This window comes from Cyprinodon variegatus, unplaced genomic scaffold, assembly GCF_000732505.1.
Source record: "Cyprinodon variegatus isolate N-32 unplaced genomic scaffold, C_variegatus-1.0 Scaffold281, whole genome shotgun sequence".
Lineage (NCBI taxonomy): Eukaryota > Metazoa > Chordata > Actinopteri > Cyprinodontiformes > Cyprinodontidae > Cyprinodon > Cyprinodon variegatus.
In genome coordinates this window covers 69,525-87,498 of record NW_015150734.1, presented here as the reverse complement: position 1 = coordinate 87,498, position 17,974 = coordinate 69,525, and the positions used below count along the sequence as shown (strand labels likewise).

Below are 17,974 nucleotides of genomic sequence, written 5' to 3'. Positions count from 1 at the left end.
CATTTTGCAGCGTTTTCATGCATTCGTGTGGACGCTCACATTTATTTTACGTCTCCGTCTTTACGGCAAACGTTTTGGAAAATATCAGCGTTTCGTGTTCGTTTTGACTTCGTGTGGACGGGGCCTTAAAACCTACTTCAGACAGTGGTACTCAGTGGGAACTCTAATCACACCGAGAGAGCTCGGGGGAGGTAAGGCGCAGTTTAGGAAATGTCGTTGTCACTTAGCATGACATGGTGACTGGGGCTGATGCTTACAGAAAAGATGCGGCCAGAGAAGCCTGGCTGTGGAGATGAGTTAAAATCTCAGCAATGCCAGTCTCCAATTGGGAAATGGATATTTTCATGCCAGCCTGACATTAACCGTCTGGTTATGGGTCCATGTTTGTCCAGATTATACTGTGAGGAACAGTGGTTGGACCCAAAATTCAACCAAGAGAGGGCAGTGATGTTTGAATGCATTTTATTTCAGAAAAGTGTTTGGTGTGCAGGGCTGGAGCTCAGCGGTCAGGCAGATTAGGAAGTCCAGAGGCAGTACAGATCAGATCAGGCAGGCTCATTAACAAGTCAGGTAACAGACAGGAAGGCAACGCTGGATGAACGGTGGATTAGTCTTACTGGTATGGCTCAAGATAATCTGGCCCTGATGACTGGTCTGAGGGTTGGTTTATAGTGGTGCACACAGATGGATCCAGTGAAACCTGATTGCGGAAAGGATGGAGCTGGGCAGGTGTATGGAGTGATTGATCAGCCCAGCATCAGTACTGAGATCATTACAGAGAATGTAATTAGCTCAAATGAGAAAATAAAAAAGAAGATAGAATGCAGCATCAATCATGTCTTCAACAGTAAATATTAGTTCATTTTTTACTAGTGACAGTACATTATCTTGTCCAGGGGCAAGGCAAGTCAAGTTGGCCCAGCTGTTGGTATTGTCTTGACCTACAAGATTTAAGAGCATGAGATTACAAATCCTAAGCCAATGTTTTAGTTTGCGTTAGAAAAAGGAAAATATTTAATCATGTACCACTTTATATGATGCCTGTTTTATTAAGACACTTTGATCTAAAGGAAAAAAAATATTAATCCGGATTTTGGCTCTTTTACAAGTGTCATTAAAATTAGTGGAATCACAGTAGAGGTGTTCCTAGGCTGCATATATGACATCAGTTTGTTTATTCCTCGTGTCTTTATCAAAGTTTCTTTTTTAAAAGAAGGCATTAAATGATAAATCTGACAGAAATAATGAAAGGGAGGACATGACGCAAAGAATTAGGGAGTTCCACATTCCGACTGAAACTGGCACAACATTAAGGCAAAGCCCAATGGTGGGATGGGGTGAAGAGGTACAGTTTTGCACGTAGCAGAACATTTTGATTTATGGCACTTCTCATTCTTATGACAAATTTGTGTTGCTCTCTTATGGCACAACTTCTTTTTTCTTCTGCAGAATGAATTCCTTTTTTGAAACATATCAAGTTGAAAATCAAGCTCAAAAGCAAAAAGGGTTACACACAGATAACAGGGCTAAAACAAGACAAATCCAGTACCTGGACTTGGGTCAAACAGCTGTTTAGTTTGTTGAAACCAAGGTGACCCTCTGCTTTGGCTTTCATCAGTTCTCAGCCCACTCTGTCTGTGGGGTTGACAGATTCAGCAGTGGTTCTTCTTTTCTGGGTTGGTCATGTGAGGCGTGGAAGCCGTTGTTGTAGTGGCACAATCTGGACATCTGGGTGGTTCCTCTCACCTGGATTTAAAATAGAGTGGTGACCAAGTCAAAAAAGACTGTTTTGAAAAGAGAGATTATCTACATAGCAGGTGTATGATCAAAACAATAGTTAGAACTTAGAACAATGTAAATGTATTCTTCTATATGCAAAAGCTCTAGTAAAAGTCTGGTCACATTCAGAATTCAAACTTCTGAAAGTACTTTAAATATGAAATTATTACATGCTGTTCAATAAATGATAGGGATTTAATTAAGAGTAATTTTCATTTGAATGTGGTTTACTGGAGACATCAATGTTTGTCAAAGAGCACTACTGCCACCTACCAGTTTGTGACGTCACGGTGCGGTATCGGCTGTTGAACAAGTCCCAGTGCTGTGTCTGGTGTTTGTCACTACGCGCTATTATCCAAGTCATCTTGAAAACAATCTTCTTCAAAATGTTGGCTAAATAAGACGTGTTTTTTCTCTGGCCAGATTTTGATGGAAAATCCTCTCTCTTCAAATTGGCTATCAAACAATGAAACTAAGTTTTTTTTTCACTTTTACCCGATGTATTCCAACATCCAGCTGCCATGAACGTGGGCATTGTCAGTTTATCTATAGCTCTTGTGAATTTCAATGTTGAAGTCCTCTCGAAATCTTAAATAATTGATGTTGACTGCAGATGTGTTTAGTAGTTCGCATTGATTTTGCTTGTAAAGCGGGGTGAATGGCCTTCAGTTTACCGCACCGTGAGGTCACTGCTGGAAGATGTCAAGAGTGAGGTTTTACTATATTCGGGCAAAAATGGCCTGTCCAGTACTCAGTCATTGTGACAAAAATTATTGTTTTTATTTTTTTACTGATTAAACACTAAATTCATTAAATCACTGCAAACGTATTCATTTTAGGTATAAATAATGATCCATTGATTATTCCTTGCTGACCGGACTTTTGCTTTAAAAAAGGTAAACTACATTTACCCACATTCCCCTCACCCCTTAAAATCTGCTTATCTAACTGTTAAGTTTTGATGACATGAATCTGATAGTCATATTTGTTGTTAATATTAATCATTGGCTGGACACTCAATCATTCTTCCATTATGGACATTTTTTTATTAAGTGAAGCCTATAAATGCGCTGCTACGTATGCTGAACCAGTAGTTGCTTAGAGACTGCATGCAATCCCTCAGGGCTGCCCAAAAAACTTGGGTGGAGTTCAGATCTCATTTTGGGAGCTGGTGGTGATTAAAAGAGGTCATCTGTGCTTTATGATAGGGGTTTCCAAACTTTTCATAATCACTGCCCCTAAACAGCAATAGCTTCTGGCCAGGGACCTCCTTTTCCAAAAAAAACAAAAAAGTATTACAAAAAATTAAAAGAAAAATCTCAGTAAAAACTCTCAGATTTTCGTTTTTACTTTTGTTATGTTTGTTTAACATAAGAGTATTTAATAACATCTTTTCAAACCCTATATTACCTTCCTATTTAATAAAAAAACTTTCCAAATATATTATATTACAATAAGGGCAGAACTACAGAAATGAAACCTCTGTAATTTTGTGTGTGTGAGTAGTGGAGGGGATGGGCTTAATGTCTGTAAGTGCCATACACACGTTGTTGTCCACTTGCTCTATGTTTTGTTTTGAGCACCTTTAAATGTAGAAAAGCCAGACTGACACAAGTATGTTATTTGGAAGGGGGAAGGGCATTTCAGGGCCCTGTCAGCCATGGTGTGCTCATACTGTTGCTGGACAGAGTACTCGTTTTGGAACTGCTGGACAGGCAGGCTGGACAGAGCCTAGAAGTTCAGTTTTAAATCCACATTTTTCACCTAAATATGCTGTAGCTATTGTATAATAATAGCAGAAAACTTTATAAGCCATGATGATAAAAAAAAATGTTTTTCTGCAATTATTTTGCATATTTTTGTTATTTATTCTCCCAATTTTCCAAGGCCCTCCTAGCTGCTACCACTTTGAAAGAAAAACTAAACATGGAAGGTTTTTAACTATGGAATTGGGGTGATAAAGTTTGCTAGAAAAAAGAAGAAAAAAAAAAGAAATTCAGCCTGAAAAAAGTTTGGTCATAATAAAAAATAAATGAAACCTGTCAAATAGATTTTTATTTATTTATTTATTTTTATTTTTTATTTTTTATTTTTTTTACAAAAGAAAAACGACTTTTCAGATTCAAGTTTATGTTTTTCTCAAACTTTTAGATTTGTTAAAAACTTTTTTACTTAAACATGTGGCTCTGTTTTGGCGTGGGGGGGCGGGACCTCAGATAATAGGGTGTGGAATCATGACTAACAGCTCAACACAGCAGCTGAGCAACCTATTCCCAGTTGTTGCATTCAGGGACCGTGCAAACTGTCAAAGCGTCTTTAAAACATCATCAACATCCCATGTGAATGTCATATTAAAAAACATATGCTTCACTGATAGAAGTGCCTAAAAATCTTGATAGATTTGCACAGCATTATAAATCTGTGTTCAGGGAAATGTGGTTAAAGATTATTTCAGCTTAATGCTCTAATTTTGGTTAATAAATCATCAGAATGTGTTTAGATTTGTGCATCATTTTGTACTAAAATTGCACTTTTTTGCATGTCTCCAACAGTCCTTTGATGTGAAATAGACCACATCAGATATAAACAAACTTCTCTAATGCTTAGGAATTGCAGTTGGTCAAGGGGTNTTTTTTTTTAAAGAGGCCTATATCATTATGCAAACTAACTTGATTCCAAATATGTTGATTGATAATGTTTTTTTTTTTTTTTTTTTTTTTTTTTTTTTTTTTTTTTTTTTACATGTAGTGGCATTTAGGGCATACCATATGGAGCAGGTGGTTTCCTTCAGGCCACATGTGCTCTACAAATATTTCAAGACAGAATCCCAATTGTGTTTAAAACCACAGGACCGCAATATCGTTATAGTAATCTATGTCGGTATGCACTTTAAACGTTTGGGGTGATTGTGTGCTGGTGAGTAGTTGTAGTTGTAATTTGCATGTGTGTGAATGGGTGATCATCCGTGGTGTCAAAAGTACTCACATTTGTTTCTTAGGTAGAAGTATAGATAATGCAGTTTAAAAACACTCTGGTAAAAGTTGAAGTATCAACTTGACCTCTTTACTCAAGTAAAAGTGAAAAAGTATTTGCTCCAAAAACTACTTAAAGTATAAAAGTATAAAGTAACCGTTAAAAAAAACAGCCAGATGCCACTATATGAATTGAAAGCTCAATTTTTCAACTATTTCGAAAAATTCTTTGAGATAGGGCCAAGGATGAGGGAGGTTTTGTTGTTCTCCGTCTCCATCTCCTGATAGGCTCACGCCTGTGTCCGACCTTTCAGACATTTCCAATTACACTAGTTTTCACTTGATGTGGATGGCGCCAATGATCTGCATCGGATGGCGCACATGATGTGAAATAAATATTTATAAACATTAAACTGAAGTAATAAGTAACTTTTGTTTTAAAAATGTTAGGATCAGAAAGTACAGATACTTGTGTGAAAATATAATGAGTAGAAGTCAGAAGCAGGAAGAAAAATAAGAAATATAGTGAAGTATAGATACCTAACAAGTGTTCTTAAGTACAGTAACAAAGCATTTGTACTTCGTTACTTGACACCTCTGGTGAACATCATGTATGGGATCAAATGTGTGATAGACTTGATGTCAACCCAAGATCATACCCTTGAGGTTTGTACGTGTGGAGATAAAGGGCTCACCATCCAAAGTATAAACTGCAGCTAAAAGCAGCTAGATTCTGGAAGGCTGCATCAATCCAAGGCTGCCAGACACAAAGCATTAGCTTAGAGCAGCCATCAACCCTGCACTGAGGCCAATAGCCATTGGAAACCCAGAACTGTAACCCCCAGGACAAAGAGCAATGGGGTACTGAAATATTTACGTTTATGGCCACTTACAGGTACTTGTTGGGACCAATGGCTGGTCTCCATTAAGAAAAGTTATCTTGTTGGAGGTTAGGTTTAGGGTTAAGTATGCATTGGTAATGGTTAGGATTTGGGTCTGGGTTAGGCCATAGAAATGAAACCAAAATAACTGAAAATATATTTCAAACAATCTACTGTTTATAAAAAAAAAAAAACAGGATCTTAAGGGGTGTTAATACTTTTGCCAGATACTTTGAACTCTTTAAGGGTCTACAACAATGCTTCAGAGTGGTGTCAAAGTGGAAAAGTTTACTAGGACATCAGTAACTCTCTTTTTCAATAATCAGTAATGTCTTAATGTGCTACACTGAATCCTCTTGAATCACATCTTGTACACACTTATTATCTGCTCTCTCACCCTGGTTCCTTAGAAGCAGTTGGCTTTGTGTTGTCTCAGGTCCGTCCCATTTTCATCTCTTCTCTGATGGGTACCCCCTTACACCAAACCCCATCCTCCACCCCCCCTTACACCTGCACTGCTCCCACATCTCTACAAGAATGCGCTGGGGCTTGTAATCGCCTTTGTGGGGTCCATTGAGCTGTATACGGCTGACTGAAACTTCCCAACCTCACAGTGCCCAGCATGGCCTCTGAAAGGGACTCAGCGTGGGGCGACTCTCCAACCCACGAACACTGCCAAATTCCAACAGTTGCGCTGCACAATCACTCCCACACAGACCCTGGTACCCTGGCTGGCAGGAAGAGACGGGACAGGGAAGTAGAGAGGCACGGCGGGCTGAGATGTGACTTTCATGAATGCATTTCCACTATACAAAGGAATTTTGGAGGGCATTAAATATTAGCCATTGATATTTACTTCAATGTTAATTGACCATTTGCTTTTAAAGGTGATGTTCTAATATCATTTGCTACTTTATCTTAGTTAGAAATACTGTTTATATATTGTGATAAGAACTTATTCAAAGGTCTTGATTCCTTCATTCTTAGTTCACGATCCTAGCAGACAACACAGTTTTTTAAAAGTTTCATCAAAATTTCATTACGGTTGCAAAACAAATAACCTCTATTCTTAAATTCTGACAGGGCGATAAGGGTTATTTTATGAATGTATACTCCGCTTAGAAAAAAATTGATTGATTGCAATTAGACCAGAATGAAGTACATTTTGTGCTGAAGTAAATTTGAACCAGCAGAACAATTATTCAGTCACTTTTTTTCTTTTTCTAGCTTTGTTACAACAAACCAGTATCTGCAATCAGATGGAAACCTTTTTAGCCATCAGCGTCTGTGGTAGTTGGAATATGAAATACACTTCCCACATATGTTTTTTTTTACCAGTCAAAATTTTGTTACGTCTAAAATAAAGGTGAACAACCCAGAAAATTCTTTAAAATGGTTTTTGAAGTTGTACAGAATACACATTAAAATGATTTCATGTTATTTACCAACTTAACCTCATTTATGACTAGACCTACATAATGATAACTGTATCTGAGCTGGTATGACTAGAGTCAAGAATAAAAAATGATAGAAATACAAACAGCCAATCATCTCACTGATGTTCACATTTTTTTGGTTAACACCCAGCTGGAAATCTAATTAACTTTATAGCTGATTTTTTCCCCCTGTTTGCTTCTAGGTTCAACTTTTTTATTAATTTTAATAGATATTCTCAGGAAGTTATACTCTCTCCTTTATTGTAAAGACAGTACATCATTTTCTCTGCTGCTGGCCTCTGGTCTATCTCCTCCCTGACTCTGCTCATACTGTTAAAGCAATAAACATTTAAAAACTGTGCAAAGTTTTTTCCTTCTTGCTGCTGATTTGTTAAACATTCTGATTCTCACATTCAGCCCTGCTCTGCATCCTGTTTTGTGATGAACTTCTGCCTCAGCATGTATATGCTCATGGTGCGTTCAAAGATAGCTCAGAAAAAAACAAGTTACTACACATTAATAACACACTTATACGGATTTTACCTCTTTTAATTGTTAAACACCAGCCATATTTTGCCATATCTTGTTTAAACCAAATCCAAGAAGAAAAAAAAGCAAGGATTACCTGAAAAACAGTGGGCTACATGATTGGTCAACAACATAACCCTGCTCAGTGTTGTGCATTGTCTTTTTGGCCACTCGCCAATGTGGCAGGTAAATTGACAGTTTCAATCCTGGCTGCCAATTTCATGGCCTGTCTGCAATGAATGCACTTCACTCTGAAATATAATAGTAACTTCTGGCTGGTATAGTGAGGTAAAGTTAGTTGTACCTAATTTGCTCAAAGGACTACTATTTGTTTTGTTTTTTATCAGCATTTTTTTTATTTTTCTTTTTTTTTTATCTTTTTTTTGTGTGTTTGTTTGTTTGGTTTACCTTTGTTCTGTAGAATCACCCTGAACTATCGAGCTTTAAAGTAATTCAAAGAAAAAAAATAACATAAAATTGGTTCCTATAGAGGACTGTGGTAGACTGGAATTGACATGTTTTATTGTTATTCACATCTGTCCAATTAAGTGCAAAACATCCACATTAAGCACCACAGAATGACCACAAATAGGCTGGCGATATGTCAGTTAAACCAGAGTCTCCAACATAACTGCACATGGAATATGAACCAATGTCATTCTTTTAAAAGTTACAGTGGATTTGAGTGTCATCTACAAAAAAGCCCTGCATGGAACATATGAAGTTGTTACAGCTGATTGAAAGAAAAGCATCTAAGTACTGAAGTTTATCCTTATCCTTGTCATCGCTTGTTTCAGCCTCTCGTTAAGATGGGTCATGCATCACAGGTCTTCAGAATCATATTCTGGCTAAAACCCACACGGCTGGCCTGCTTTCAATTAGAACTGTTCCTCTATTGGAGATGGATGGCAAACCGGACTAAAGAAAAAAAACGTTTCAGCATCCATGTCATCATTAGAAGTCTTTAATAAAGCCAACAAAGCACACTGAAACTTGGAAATGTGTCTGCTCTCATTCTTTACAGTTGTTCTAATGCTCAAGTGAAATAGCATCAGAACGTTTTATCCTTGTGCCTGTCTAGCCATTGCATAAATACAAATAAGTTTGGAAGGGCCTTGGTGCCTTTCATATCTGGTTTTAAGGGAAAAAATAACATGCAACATTTGTGGTTTCAATTAGTTTATGACTAATGTTTTATGACTTTGTCATAAAACTATTAATATTTGTTGCTGATTTTCCTCACAGGGGATGACACTATCCACAATAAGTTTTTGTTGACAGGGTGCAGTTTAAAGATTGGTTGGAATCTTACAGTTTCATTCAAAAGTAAAATAAAATAACCAAATAGAATTAAAATAAGATAAAATTATCTATTCAAATAAATGTAGAAACCACACAGCTTCCTTTATAAGTGTATAGTGAGAACATAAAACCCCATAGACATCCGAGGATCTTATTGAAAGTCTTGCTGCTGTTATCAAACCAATTTATTTTCACCTCACTACTGAAAACTTCAGTATGAGTCAATTCCAACACCAGAGAGTCAAATAAATAAATAAAATAAATAGAGAATAAAACAGCATTTGTTTTTTTCTGTCTGGAAAAGTTGGAAAATAAGCCAATTTTTCTTTAACTTTCGCCATATTTGCGTTGCTTCTCAGTGCATTAGGTCTGTGCGCCGGCGTGCAGAACGGTAGCTGTGGGTAGATAGAGCAAGCACTACAGGATTAAGAGGCAGCAAGATTGTTAAACATGTCAACGTGTAATAGCACGATAAGGCCCTTCCGAGGAATCCATTGGCCCAGCTGCTTTCTCTATTCCGCGCTAATCTCGCCCGGCACATTCACTCTGTGCAATCTGTCTCCATAATCTTCTGTGACAGAGAGCAGGCTGCCTGGTATTTTTTATTTATTTTTTTTTTAGGAAAAGAGGGGGGAGAGGTGGAGAAAATATGCAGAGGCGTGATAAAGTGACGCTAATTATCCCCATTTAGGACAGGGAGTGCAAGGGATCGGAGCTTTGCGAACAACTGATTGTGGCGCCGCGGCTGATGGCCTCATAGCCCGGAATATATCGGTGGCTACAAGATAAGAGCAGCGCACGGAGGAGAGATTTATTGGCCGGTCAGCTAAAAGCATGCGTGCAGACCACCAAACAAACACACGCGCATTTTGGGCGCGCGGGAAAAACCGCTTTTGCACACAAAATGAATCCCTCTGTATGCGTCGCACCCTACACTCAGCCCTCTTTGCACCTCAAGGTGTAATTTATGCGGGTTAAATTTGCCAGAACGCGCCTCTTTTAACCTGGCGATGCGCCGTGACGCGCTCCGCCTCTCGGAGCTTTCAGTGTCTAATCCGCATCTCTTCACATCAGCAGATAAGAGAGGAAACAGACGCAAAGCACACGGGTGGAGGCACTCTTTGGCGCAGAGATCTCTCCATAGATGTATCTTCTTTGCGCTTTGGAATTTAAAGTCTCAATTGTTCCTCTTAGATTTGCTCCAACAGATTAATGCGCATCTAGACGTTTAACACGCTTTACTGTGAGGCCTAACAGGTTTAATCCACGTGCCAAGCAAGTCTTCATCAGTGTGAAATAGGCCCTTTTAACTAAGTATTTGTGAATTGATTATTCAAAGGCAAAAGAAACATAAATCATAAACATAAGTCTCCTATATTGGCATGATATTAGTCATTATGAAACGAGGCCCATGGCAATCAAAAAGTGAACAGCTGTCAAAAAAGTCATCTTAAAGGCAAATTTCTTTCTTCAATTATTTTAAGAGGATTGGAAATTTAAAATCGCGTTTCATCTTTTTTACACAATCACGTCAGATAATTTCTGCGTTGTTCCTGAAAAAAATAAATAAAATAAAAATCACTCTTAGTGTGAAATTAAACACGTGGTTAATTGAACCAGATTTGTCACGAATATTTCTGCAGTTGTTAAAGTAACCTTCAGGCGTGCGCAATAACAACCAAATCTTCCTAAAAGCTTCAGCTCTTTAGTGCCATCAAGTTTTTAGATCTGGGACTAATGTGCCTCACATTTATCTCTGCTTTCGGCCACAAACTGCTTAATGAATCCCACATTTCTTGTTGTGGTTACATGATTGCTCTGCCTCAAGCACTTTACTTTCCCCGACTTTACAGACTTGAGGCTATCAAGTGTCAGATTAGAAGACACGGAGAAAACTCTCAGAACGAATTACAGCATTTGAAAATCACAGGATGAAAGAAATCTGGATAATCTTTTGTCGTTATCAGGATATAGATCTTAAATTAAGTTAATAAAATGATCAAAATGTCAGATTTCAAACTATTCGTATATGTTCTTCAGTTGATCCAACTGATGCTTAAAATTGTTTTTTTGTTTGTTTGTTTGTTTGTATTAGAAATTAAGCATCGTCCATTGGGCCTATAGCTCACTGACATCTCTCAAAAGTATGATGTGATAAAGTTTATATCAAAATAACTAGGTTGTATAAGTAGATGTTCAAATTTGAGTTTAATTGCCGAGTACCTAATAATACAACCAGAATTTAAGAATACTTTCCAGGAATAAAAGAACTAACTCAGCGCATTAATAATCCTGGGAATGTCACATTTTCTGCAGGTGTTGTTTTTAAACGGATGACCAAAAACAGGTTTCAACTATTTAAAAAATGTAACACGTTTTCGACAGGTTTCCAAATAGATTTCGAGAGCCTGTTTTGAAATTGACAGAGAAAAAGTCTGGAACAGATCTGTAATTCTTAAAAAAAATAAAAAATGAAAAATTGAATCTATGGATATTGTAAGATGCTTTCGTTTAAAAAAGACACATCATTTGACTATAAGGTAGTGGAATAACAAAATCAATAAAAATTATATATCATAACTTAAAACAAAATAATTTTAATCCCCAAAATTAACAGGTGGTTATCAGAGGCCTCAGCACTCTGTATGCAAAATTTCACAGATCATCTGAAAACAAACATTTACAGTCTTCTTCTTACCAATATTTTGATTTTAGGGTAAAGAATATATTAAACATGTTTTTTTTTTTTTTAAAGTAGCCTATAATCTACACATACCCGGAATGTATGTGAAAGAATTGGATGATATTATTTTATTTCAAAGCAAAGTTCTGATAAAAGTAACCCTTAAACCGACAAATTAAACAAATAATATCTTATTTTAAAGAATAAATACGCAAAAAAATATTTAATGTTAAGGTGCGGGAATATTTTCAAGCGACTTATCGCTTCTTTGCTGCACTGAAATGCTTTAGTCATAAAACGGCAATAAATAATCAATCTAAGACCGCATTTTAGGAATCAAAGCAACATCTTGTGAAATTTATTCAATTATTCTTCAATGCAATATCAGGGGCTTTTCAGCTGCAGAAAAGCGCTTAATTTACAACAGCGGGTTGTCCGTCATTCTGTGGAAATAATCAAATTATTCACAATTTACATTAATCAGAATGTTACAATAAAAAGATGACCTCCAAGTAATTAAGACACAGGCGTCTGAAAATGAACACAAATATTTAAGGAAAGTATGCTCTTCTCCATATCTTTTAAAGCACTTTCTTATGAACATGACATGTTTTCTCACTTTGTAAATAACTTACAATGACGTAATTTAAAAATTATGTGTGATTTTAAGCAAATAAATGATCCCCCCCATGCATGTAACTCTGGCGACCCCCCTTTAAATAAGAATGTGAAGTGATGAGCAAACAGATGGTAGCACAATAACTAATTTCTCAGCGTCATTCTTGTTTTATATTTCCACTTGGGAGCACAGCTGAGATTAATATTATTTACCCATTCATTTACAATATCATAAACATTCTGTACAAAATTCATGGAGCTCTGGGGAGCGGGGTTATTTAGAAAAGAGGTAAATATTTGGTTATGTGTTCAGTCGCAGTTTGCAGTTAATTTAATGTCAGGTCTAAATGTGCGTCAGAGGGACCGTCCCGTTCACTCCAGCCGCGGCGCTCTGGTAATGCTGCGGCAAGGCGTGCAGTCTGCTCTGCATGGACGGGTCCCCCGGCTCCCCGGTTGGTAAATACATGCTTATCATCTCCCTCAAGTCTCCAGGGCAGGGACCCCGAGAGTGCGTGCCGCTGACGGGTGGACTCACGCTCGGTTCCGACTTAACCAGCGATCCCAGTGTCCCCATGGCAGCCGAGGAGGAGACGGCGGAGCCCTGGTGCTGCGTGTAGGTGATCCCGCCATAGCTGGACGGGGAGGCGTTCATGTAGCTCTGAGAGTTCGAGATGGGGCTGTACTGAAGGGCAGTCATGTCGTAGCGGTGCATGGGCTGCGGGTTGTGGGAGTGGTGGTGGTGTGAGTGGTGATGGTGGTGCGCCCCGCTGCCAGGGTGCTGGCTGTAGGCGAGCTGCGCTTCCTGCATCATCGCAGCGGCCGCGGCTGCTGCGGCGACCTGTCCCGAGTACGCACCGTTTGCCCAGCCGTTCATGTGCGCGTAGCCGGAACCGGCGGATCCTCCGTGACCCCCTGGGCTCTCTAACCTCTGTCCGACCCCGGATGAGTTCATACCGACGCTTAAACCGACCCCACCGCCACCGCTGGGCCCGGAAAGCAGCCCGCCGGCCAGTGAGTATTTGTCCTTCTTTAACAGGGTCTTCGTCTTTCGCCGCGGCCGGTACTTGTAATCCGGATGCTCCTTCATGTGCATGGCACGCAGCCGCTTCGCCTCATCGATGAAGGGACGCTTCTCCGCCTCGGACATCACTTTCCACTCAGCACCGAGGCGCTTGCTGATCTCCGAGTTGTGCATCTTGGGGTTCTCCTGTGCCATCTTCCTCCGCTGGCCCCGGGACCACACCATGAACGCGTTCATGGGTCTCTTCACGCGTTCTTGGTTGGCTTTGGAGCCCCCGTTCGGCCCCGTTGGCCCCGTACTCGTGTTCGTTTGGGGACCGGGGGAATGAAGGTCAGTCTCCATCATCATGCTATACATTCACCCTGGATTTAAAGTTCACCACCAGCAGAGAAAAAAAAAGTCTGTTTTTATGATCGGGTCGGGCGCGCACAAGTTGATGCTGGGTGCGCCGAGGATGACTGAGTCACAAAATTATTATAAATACCCCTCAATGAAACAAACTGCAGATGCAAATTAATCCAAGAAGGCATAAATACATTTATAAAAAAATATTCTCCATGCAGTATTTCACTCAGGCTTCGGTCTTGGAGTCTCTTCTTATCCAAATGTGACAGAATGCGCGTTTGAGCCACTTTCCTTGTTGGAGTTGCAGAAGTTGCTTGAAGCGGCGGTCATGTGATGCGCACTGACAGCAGTTAAATGAGTCAGAAGCGGCCAATAGGGCTGCAGCAGCAGAATGATTTGCATGGCATTTAGTCAGGTGACTATAGAGTAGCACGGAGGAAGAGGAGGAGAAGGAGGAGGAGGATCAATACCGCAAATAGCACGAGGCATTTGAACATTTTCAAACAGACTATCAGACACTTCAACAACAAAAATAACTCGGATTTGTCTGCAGTGACGGTGGCTCCTGTCAGTGATAGTAGTGAGTCAGACATCTCTATCAAATTTAAAGAGTTCTAATTTATGACATCTTAGCAGAGGTACCTGAAAAAAAAAAAAAAAGTTTTAAAGAAGCATCTGGTGGCACGGATGGAGCCATCCTTAGGGGTGCAACGGCCTTCATAAATTTGCATTGTCACTTTATTACAAGCATGTTGTTCAATAAGTTAGGAAATGTATTTAATAACAAATAAACTGTTATGATTTAATTAGTTGTCACGAATGACATATGTTCTGTTTATTTTTGTGAAATTCACACATTAAAACGGTATTGTCTTGAATTTTATTTGTGTTTTCTGCTTACTTATACAAAAGAATAAAAGTATAAAGCAAAAAAAAAAAAAAACTCTGCTATCGCTTATTATTGAAAGTTGTATTATTGCAACAAATGTCGCAATAGTGTCGTGCTATTAATAATGAAAATAAAATTTATTAAGAGATGCAGATTTCCTCTTTTCCCTAAAACGATAGTCACTAAAACGAAAATATAATGTAAATATTTTAAGGTGCGCTTCCATAATACTGATGGGGGCTCAAAGTCATGACTTTCCAAAACAAATATTTACATTGTCAGCATGGCAGAAAACGAGCCGATTATATAAATATTGGACCATACTATTTTTTTAAGCCATTAAAAATGTTGAGATCATAGTTTTGAAGTTATGGAAGCCTCCTCTTTTATACTTCAATATTGAATGATTTGAGGGTGTGTCCAGCAGTGAGTGACAGGCATTCAAAAGGAGGAACTGGAAGCAAATCAAATCAACTGCTTTTATTCCAATTTAGATTCTTAAAAGCAGTTTTTTTTTCCAGGTCGCATTTTCTCCATAATGTCGTAGAAGTAGGGCATCCTAATCAATGCACATCTAAACAGCTCGGTCCTTGTATTGTATGCACAGATCCAGAGGAATAACAGTCTTCTTCACCCGATCTCCTGAACCGACGCTCCAAAACCAATTTCCAGTTCACATCGTCTTTTTCCCTCCTCTGTCTCCCTCTCTCTGCTTCCCTTTCAGGTATGTAATTAAGGTATGCAGTAATAACATGTGTCAGGGAGAGAAAATGCACGCACTCGGAGCAGGAAATGATACAAAAGCGATTTTGTAAAGAAAGCCAAGTAAATCTTCTAAGAGGAGAGGTTCATAAGGATGGATGGCCGCGTAATGAGGTGAAACTGGGGCAAAGCGCAGGTATCGCCGTCTGCTGGCGATGGTAACATTTAACATTAAGCTCTATTTTAAAGCAAAACATGGCTTTTCTTTAAGATTTTGCTGAAAGCCGGTGGCAGATAGGAGCAGTTCACGTGTCTTAGAGTGCGCGCATACATAATCCAGATTACACAGTTGACCTCCTCTGAAAAGCCCAATCAGCCTCTAATTGAAAGGGAAAACGAAATACCACTTCCCGTGGCGAGACTAACGATTTAATCATTTCTATCTTCCTTTTGCGGTGTTTTCCCCTTTAACGCTCTCTTTTTAAAATAATTAGAGTTCAGGGGTTGGTGATGCTCTCTGCTGAGGGGTTTGAGGAAGCGGGATCATTCGGACCGATCCGTGGGTCTCTGCGTAAAGGGGTTAACGGGGATGTCACAGCGCTCAGTGAACTACCCCACAGCGGATTTTTCATTGTGTGTGTTTGTGTGTGTGTGTGTGTAGGGGGGGGTGTTCACGTGGCTTCAGGCCTCGTGCACTGGAAGATGACAATGTATGATGGAGAGTCAGGAAAGCACACTGGAAACGCGCAAAAGAGGAGAGAGCAATGGGCCAAATTGAATGCATGTTATTCTGTATTTAAAATATGAAATAAATAGGATTGTTTAGCATTTTGACGTTTAAAATAGTTCATGTATTTCATTTCAAATAATTGACAATGTTTACGTTAAAAAAAATTATTGCCTATTTGTATTTAATATGTTCGATTGTCTTAAAAATACGGTGAATTAAAAGGGAGCAAAAGAACTAAAGGGTGCAACAATAAATATTAAAATTGAAAACTTTGGCGGTTTAAATTTTAATTCAAACTAAGGGCTATTTTCCCTGTATGCACATGAAAAGTAAAATTGGTGAAATTAATCTTATCATAAAGTTGTAAGCTAGTTGTTTTTTTAATCTCTTGGGTGCAATCATGAAGTCATGGAAGTAATGATTAATACTGCTCTTTATTCTCCCTGTTGACAGAGGATTTAGGAGTTGTACATAGAGGATTAGCCTTTTACACCGACACTAGGACCCCGGTGGCCCCCTGTTTACTTCCACTGCCACCCTCCAGCCCCCCTTCTTCAGTTCCTCTTTTAACAAACCTCCTTTTCAAACCTCCACGCTCCTTTGTGGCCCCTGCCTCTGGATAAGAATGTGTGAGCACCGTCGTGACGGTGTACGACTGGGGCCAGGGGGTCAAAGCAGTTATCCAACACACGACCCCCCGCCCCCTAGACACTCACACACAAACTCTCCCCACTATGTACAAAAAGCAAATTTTCTGTAAACGGACAAAACTCTCATGCGTCTTTACGCTTATAGGGGCGCAGCGGCTACAGCGTGGTCGATGCCCTTTCCTGCAGTTTAATCATTGTCGTCTCCTTTATTCCTTATTCATTTTTATTACTTTTCATTTTCAAAGCAATTCACCTGCGCCGGGATATGTTTTTTTTTTTTTTTCCCACGTGCGACTACAACGTTTGATTATGCGCACAGCGGCTGGAGAGGCATTGGGTGCTGAGCGCAAAAAAGGCAGCGGGTCATCTGGTGATCAAATAAACGAACAACGGCGCGTCGTTTTGCGCGTTAATCTAAATTGAAAGTTGTTTAGATCAGAACCTCCCCCCCACGCATTTTACGCGCAACACGTCAGTTTAGTTGCCACCAACCATCTTAAAAGGATTGCGTTTGAATAACAGAAAAATCTAAAGGTTGCTATATTTTTTCTTTTAGAAAATATTCGACAAATCAAGTCTTTTAAAATCAAACTGAACTGCATTAGAGAGCAACTAGTAGAAGGCGCAGACCTGTGCGCTCTCATGCAGCATCTCCCGAGGGGCTTATTGGCTCTGAAATAAAAGTATAGCCTGCAGGCGCAACAGGACTGAGCAGGTATAAGAACAAAATGCATGGAGCTCTACAACTAACGACAGATTTTACACTAAGAAAAATACACACAAAAAAAAAAGCTGAACTCAAAATCCCCTCCGTCCTCATTTAAATTATTATATGCAAACTTACGCATGGTCCCCCTCGTAGTCTCCTCCAGACAAAGTGGACATTTCCCCCGATCCACACGCGCAAACCCCACAATCCAAAGCTCCGTGTAAAGACCGCTACTTAAGCCACCACAGTCGCGGCCGCTGGAGTGCCAAGGCCATCCATGCCCGGTGCCCAAACCCACCACTCAACACACACTGAGGGGCCGACACAAGAAGAAATGACATTTATTATACTCTGGGAAAAAACAGACAATTCCAAGTTATTGTTTCTCTCTGCGAACGGGGCTTGCTTCTATCGTAATGAACGTCTTTTGTGTGGCGCAGAACAATACAAAACAAGTATTCTAATAAATAGCCACTTTTTTTTTTTTTTTTTTTTTTTTTTACGGGACTAGGGGGGGGATGGGGTGGGGGGGACTCCGGTATGAATGGGCTGGAGCGGCGGGGTTCTGAAAGGCAGCTGTGCCGCATTCCGGGGAGGAGGGGCGAGGACTTGGCGAGGAGCCCCAAACACCCCCCTCGCCTCCTCCTGGATACTGACTCCCATTACTGATACCGAAAAAGAAGGATACACAAAAAAAAAAAAAAAAGGGTCGGGGGTGGTGGGAGAGCT

At 39.6% G+C, this 17,974-nt stretch overlaps 1 protein-coding gene and 1 long non-coding RNA gene across 2 annotated transcripts in view; both read right to left on the bottom strand.

Annotated features, from left to right (window-relative positions):
• LOC107090111 overlaps positions 1-17,588 on the bottom strand; it is a 40,359-nt gene extending 22,771 nt beyond the window's left edge. Inside the window, exons 1-2 of the long non-coding RNA XR_001481467.1 lie at positions 17,381-17,588; positions 1,550-1,746 (exon numbers count right to left, since the gene is read on the bottom strand). This is a non-coding gene — a long non-coding RNA (uncharacterized LOC107090111). The remainder of the gene's footprint in view (positions 1-1,549; positions 1,747-17,380) is intronic.
• On the bottom strand, positions 11,696-13,938 carry LOC107090110 (transcription factor Sox-1a). The gene has a single exon (XM_015383302.1). It carries the CDS (start codon positions 13,575-13,577, stop codon positions 12,543-12,545), a length of 1,035 nt encoding a protein of 344 aa, XP_015238788.1. The 5' UTR covers positions 13,578-13,938; the 3' UTR covers positions 11,696-12,542.
• Positions 17,589-17,974: the final 386 nt, after the last annotated feature.

Excerpts from the sequence above, each read along its gene's own strand:
- LOC107090110 (XM_015383302.1), bottom strand. The coding sequence starts at position 13,577 with ATGTATAGCATGATGATGGAGACTGACCTTCATTCCCCCGGTCCCCAA.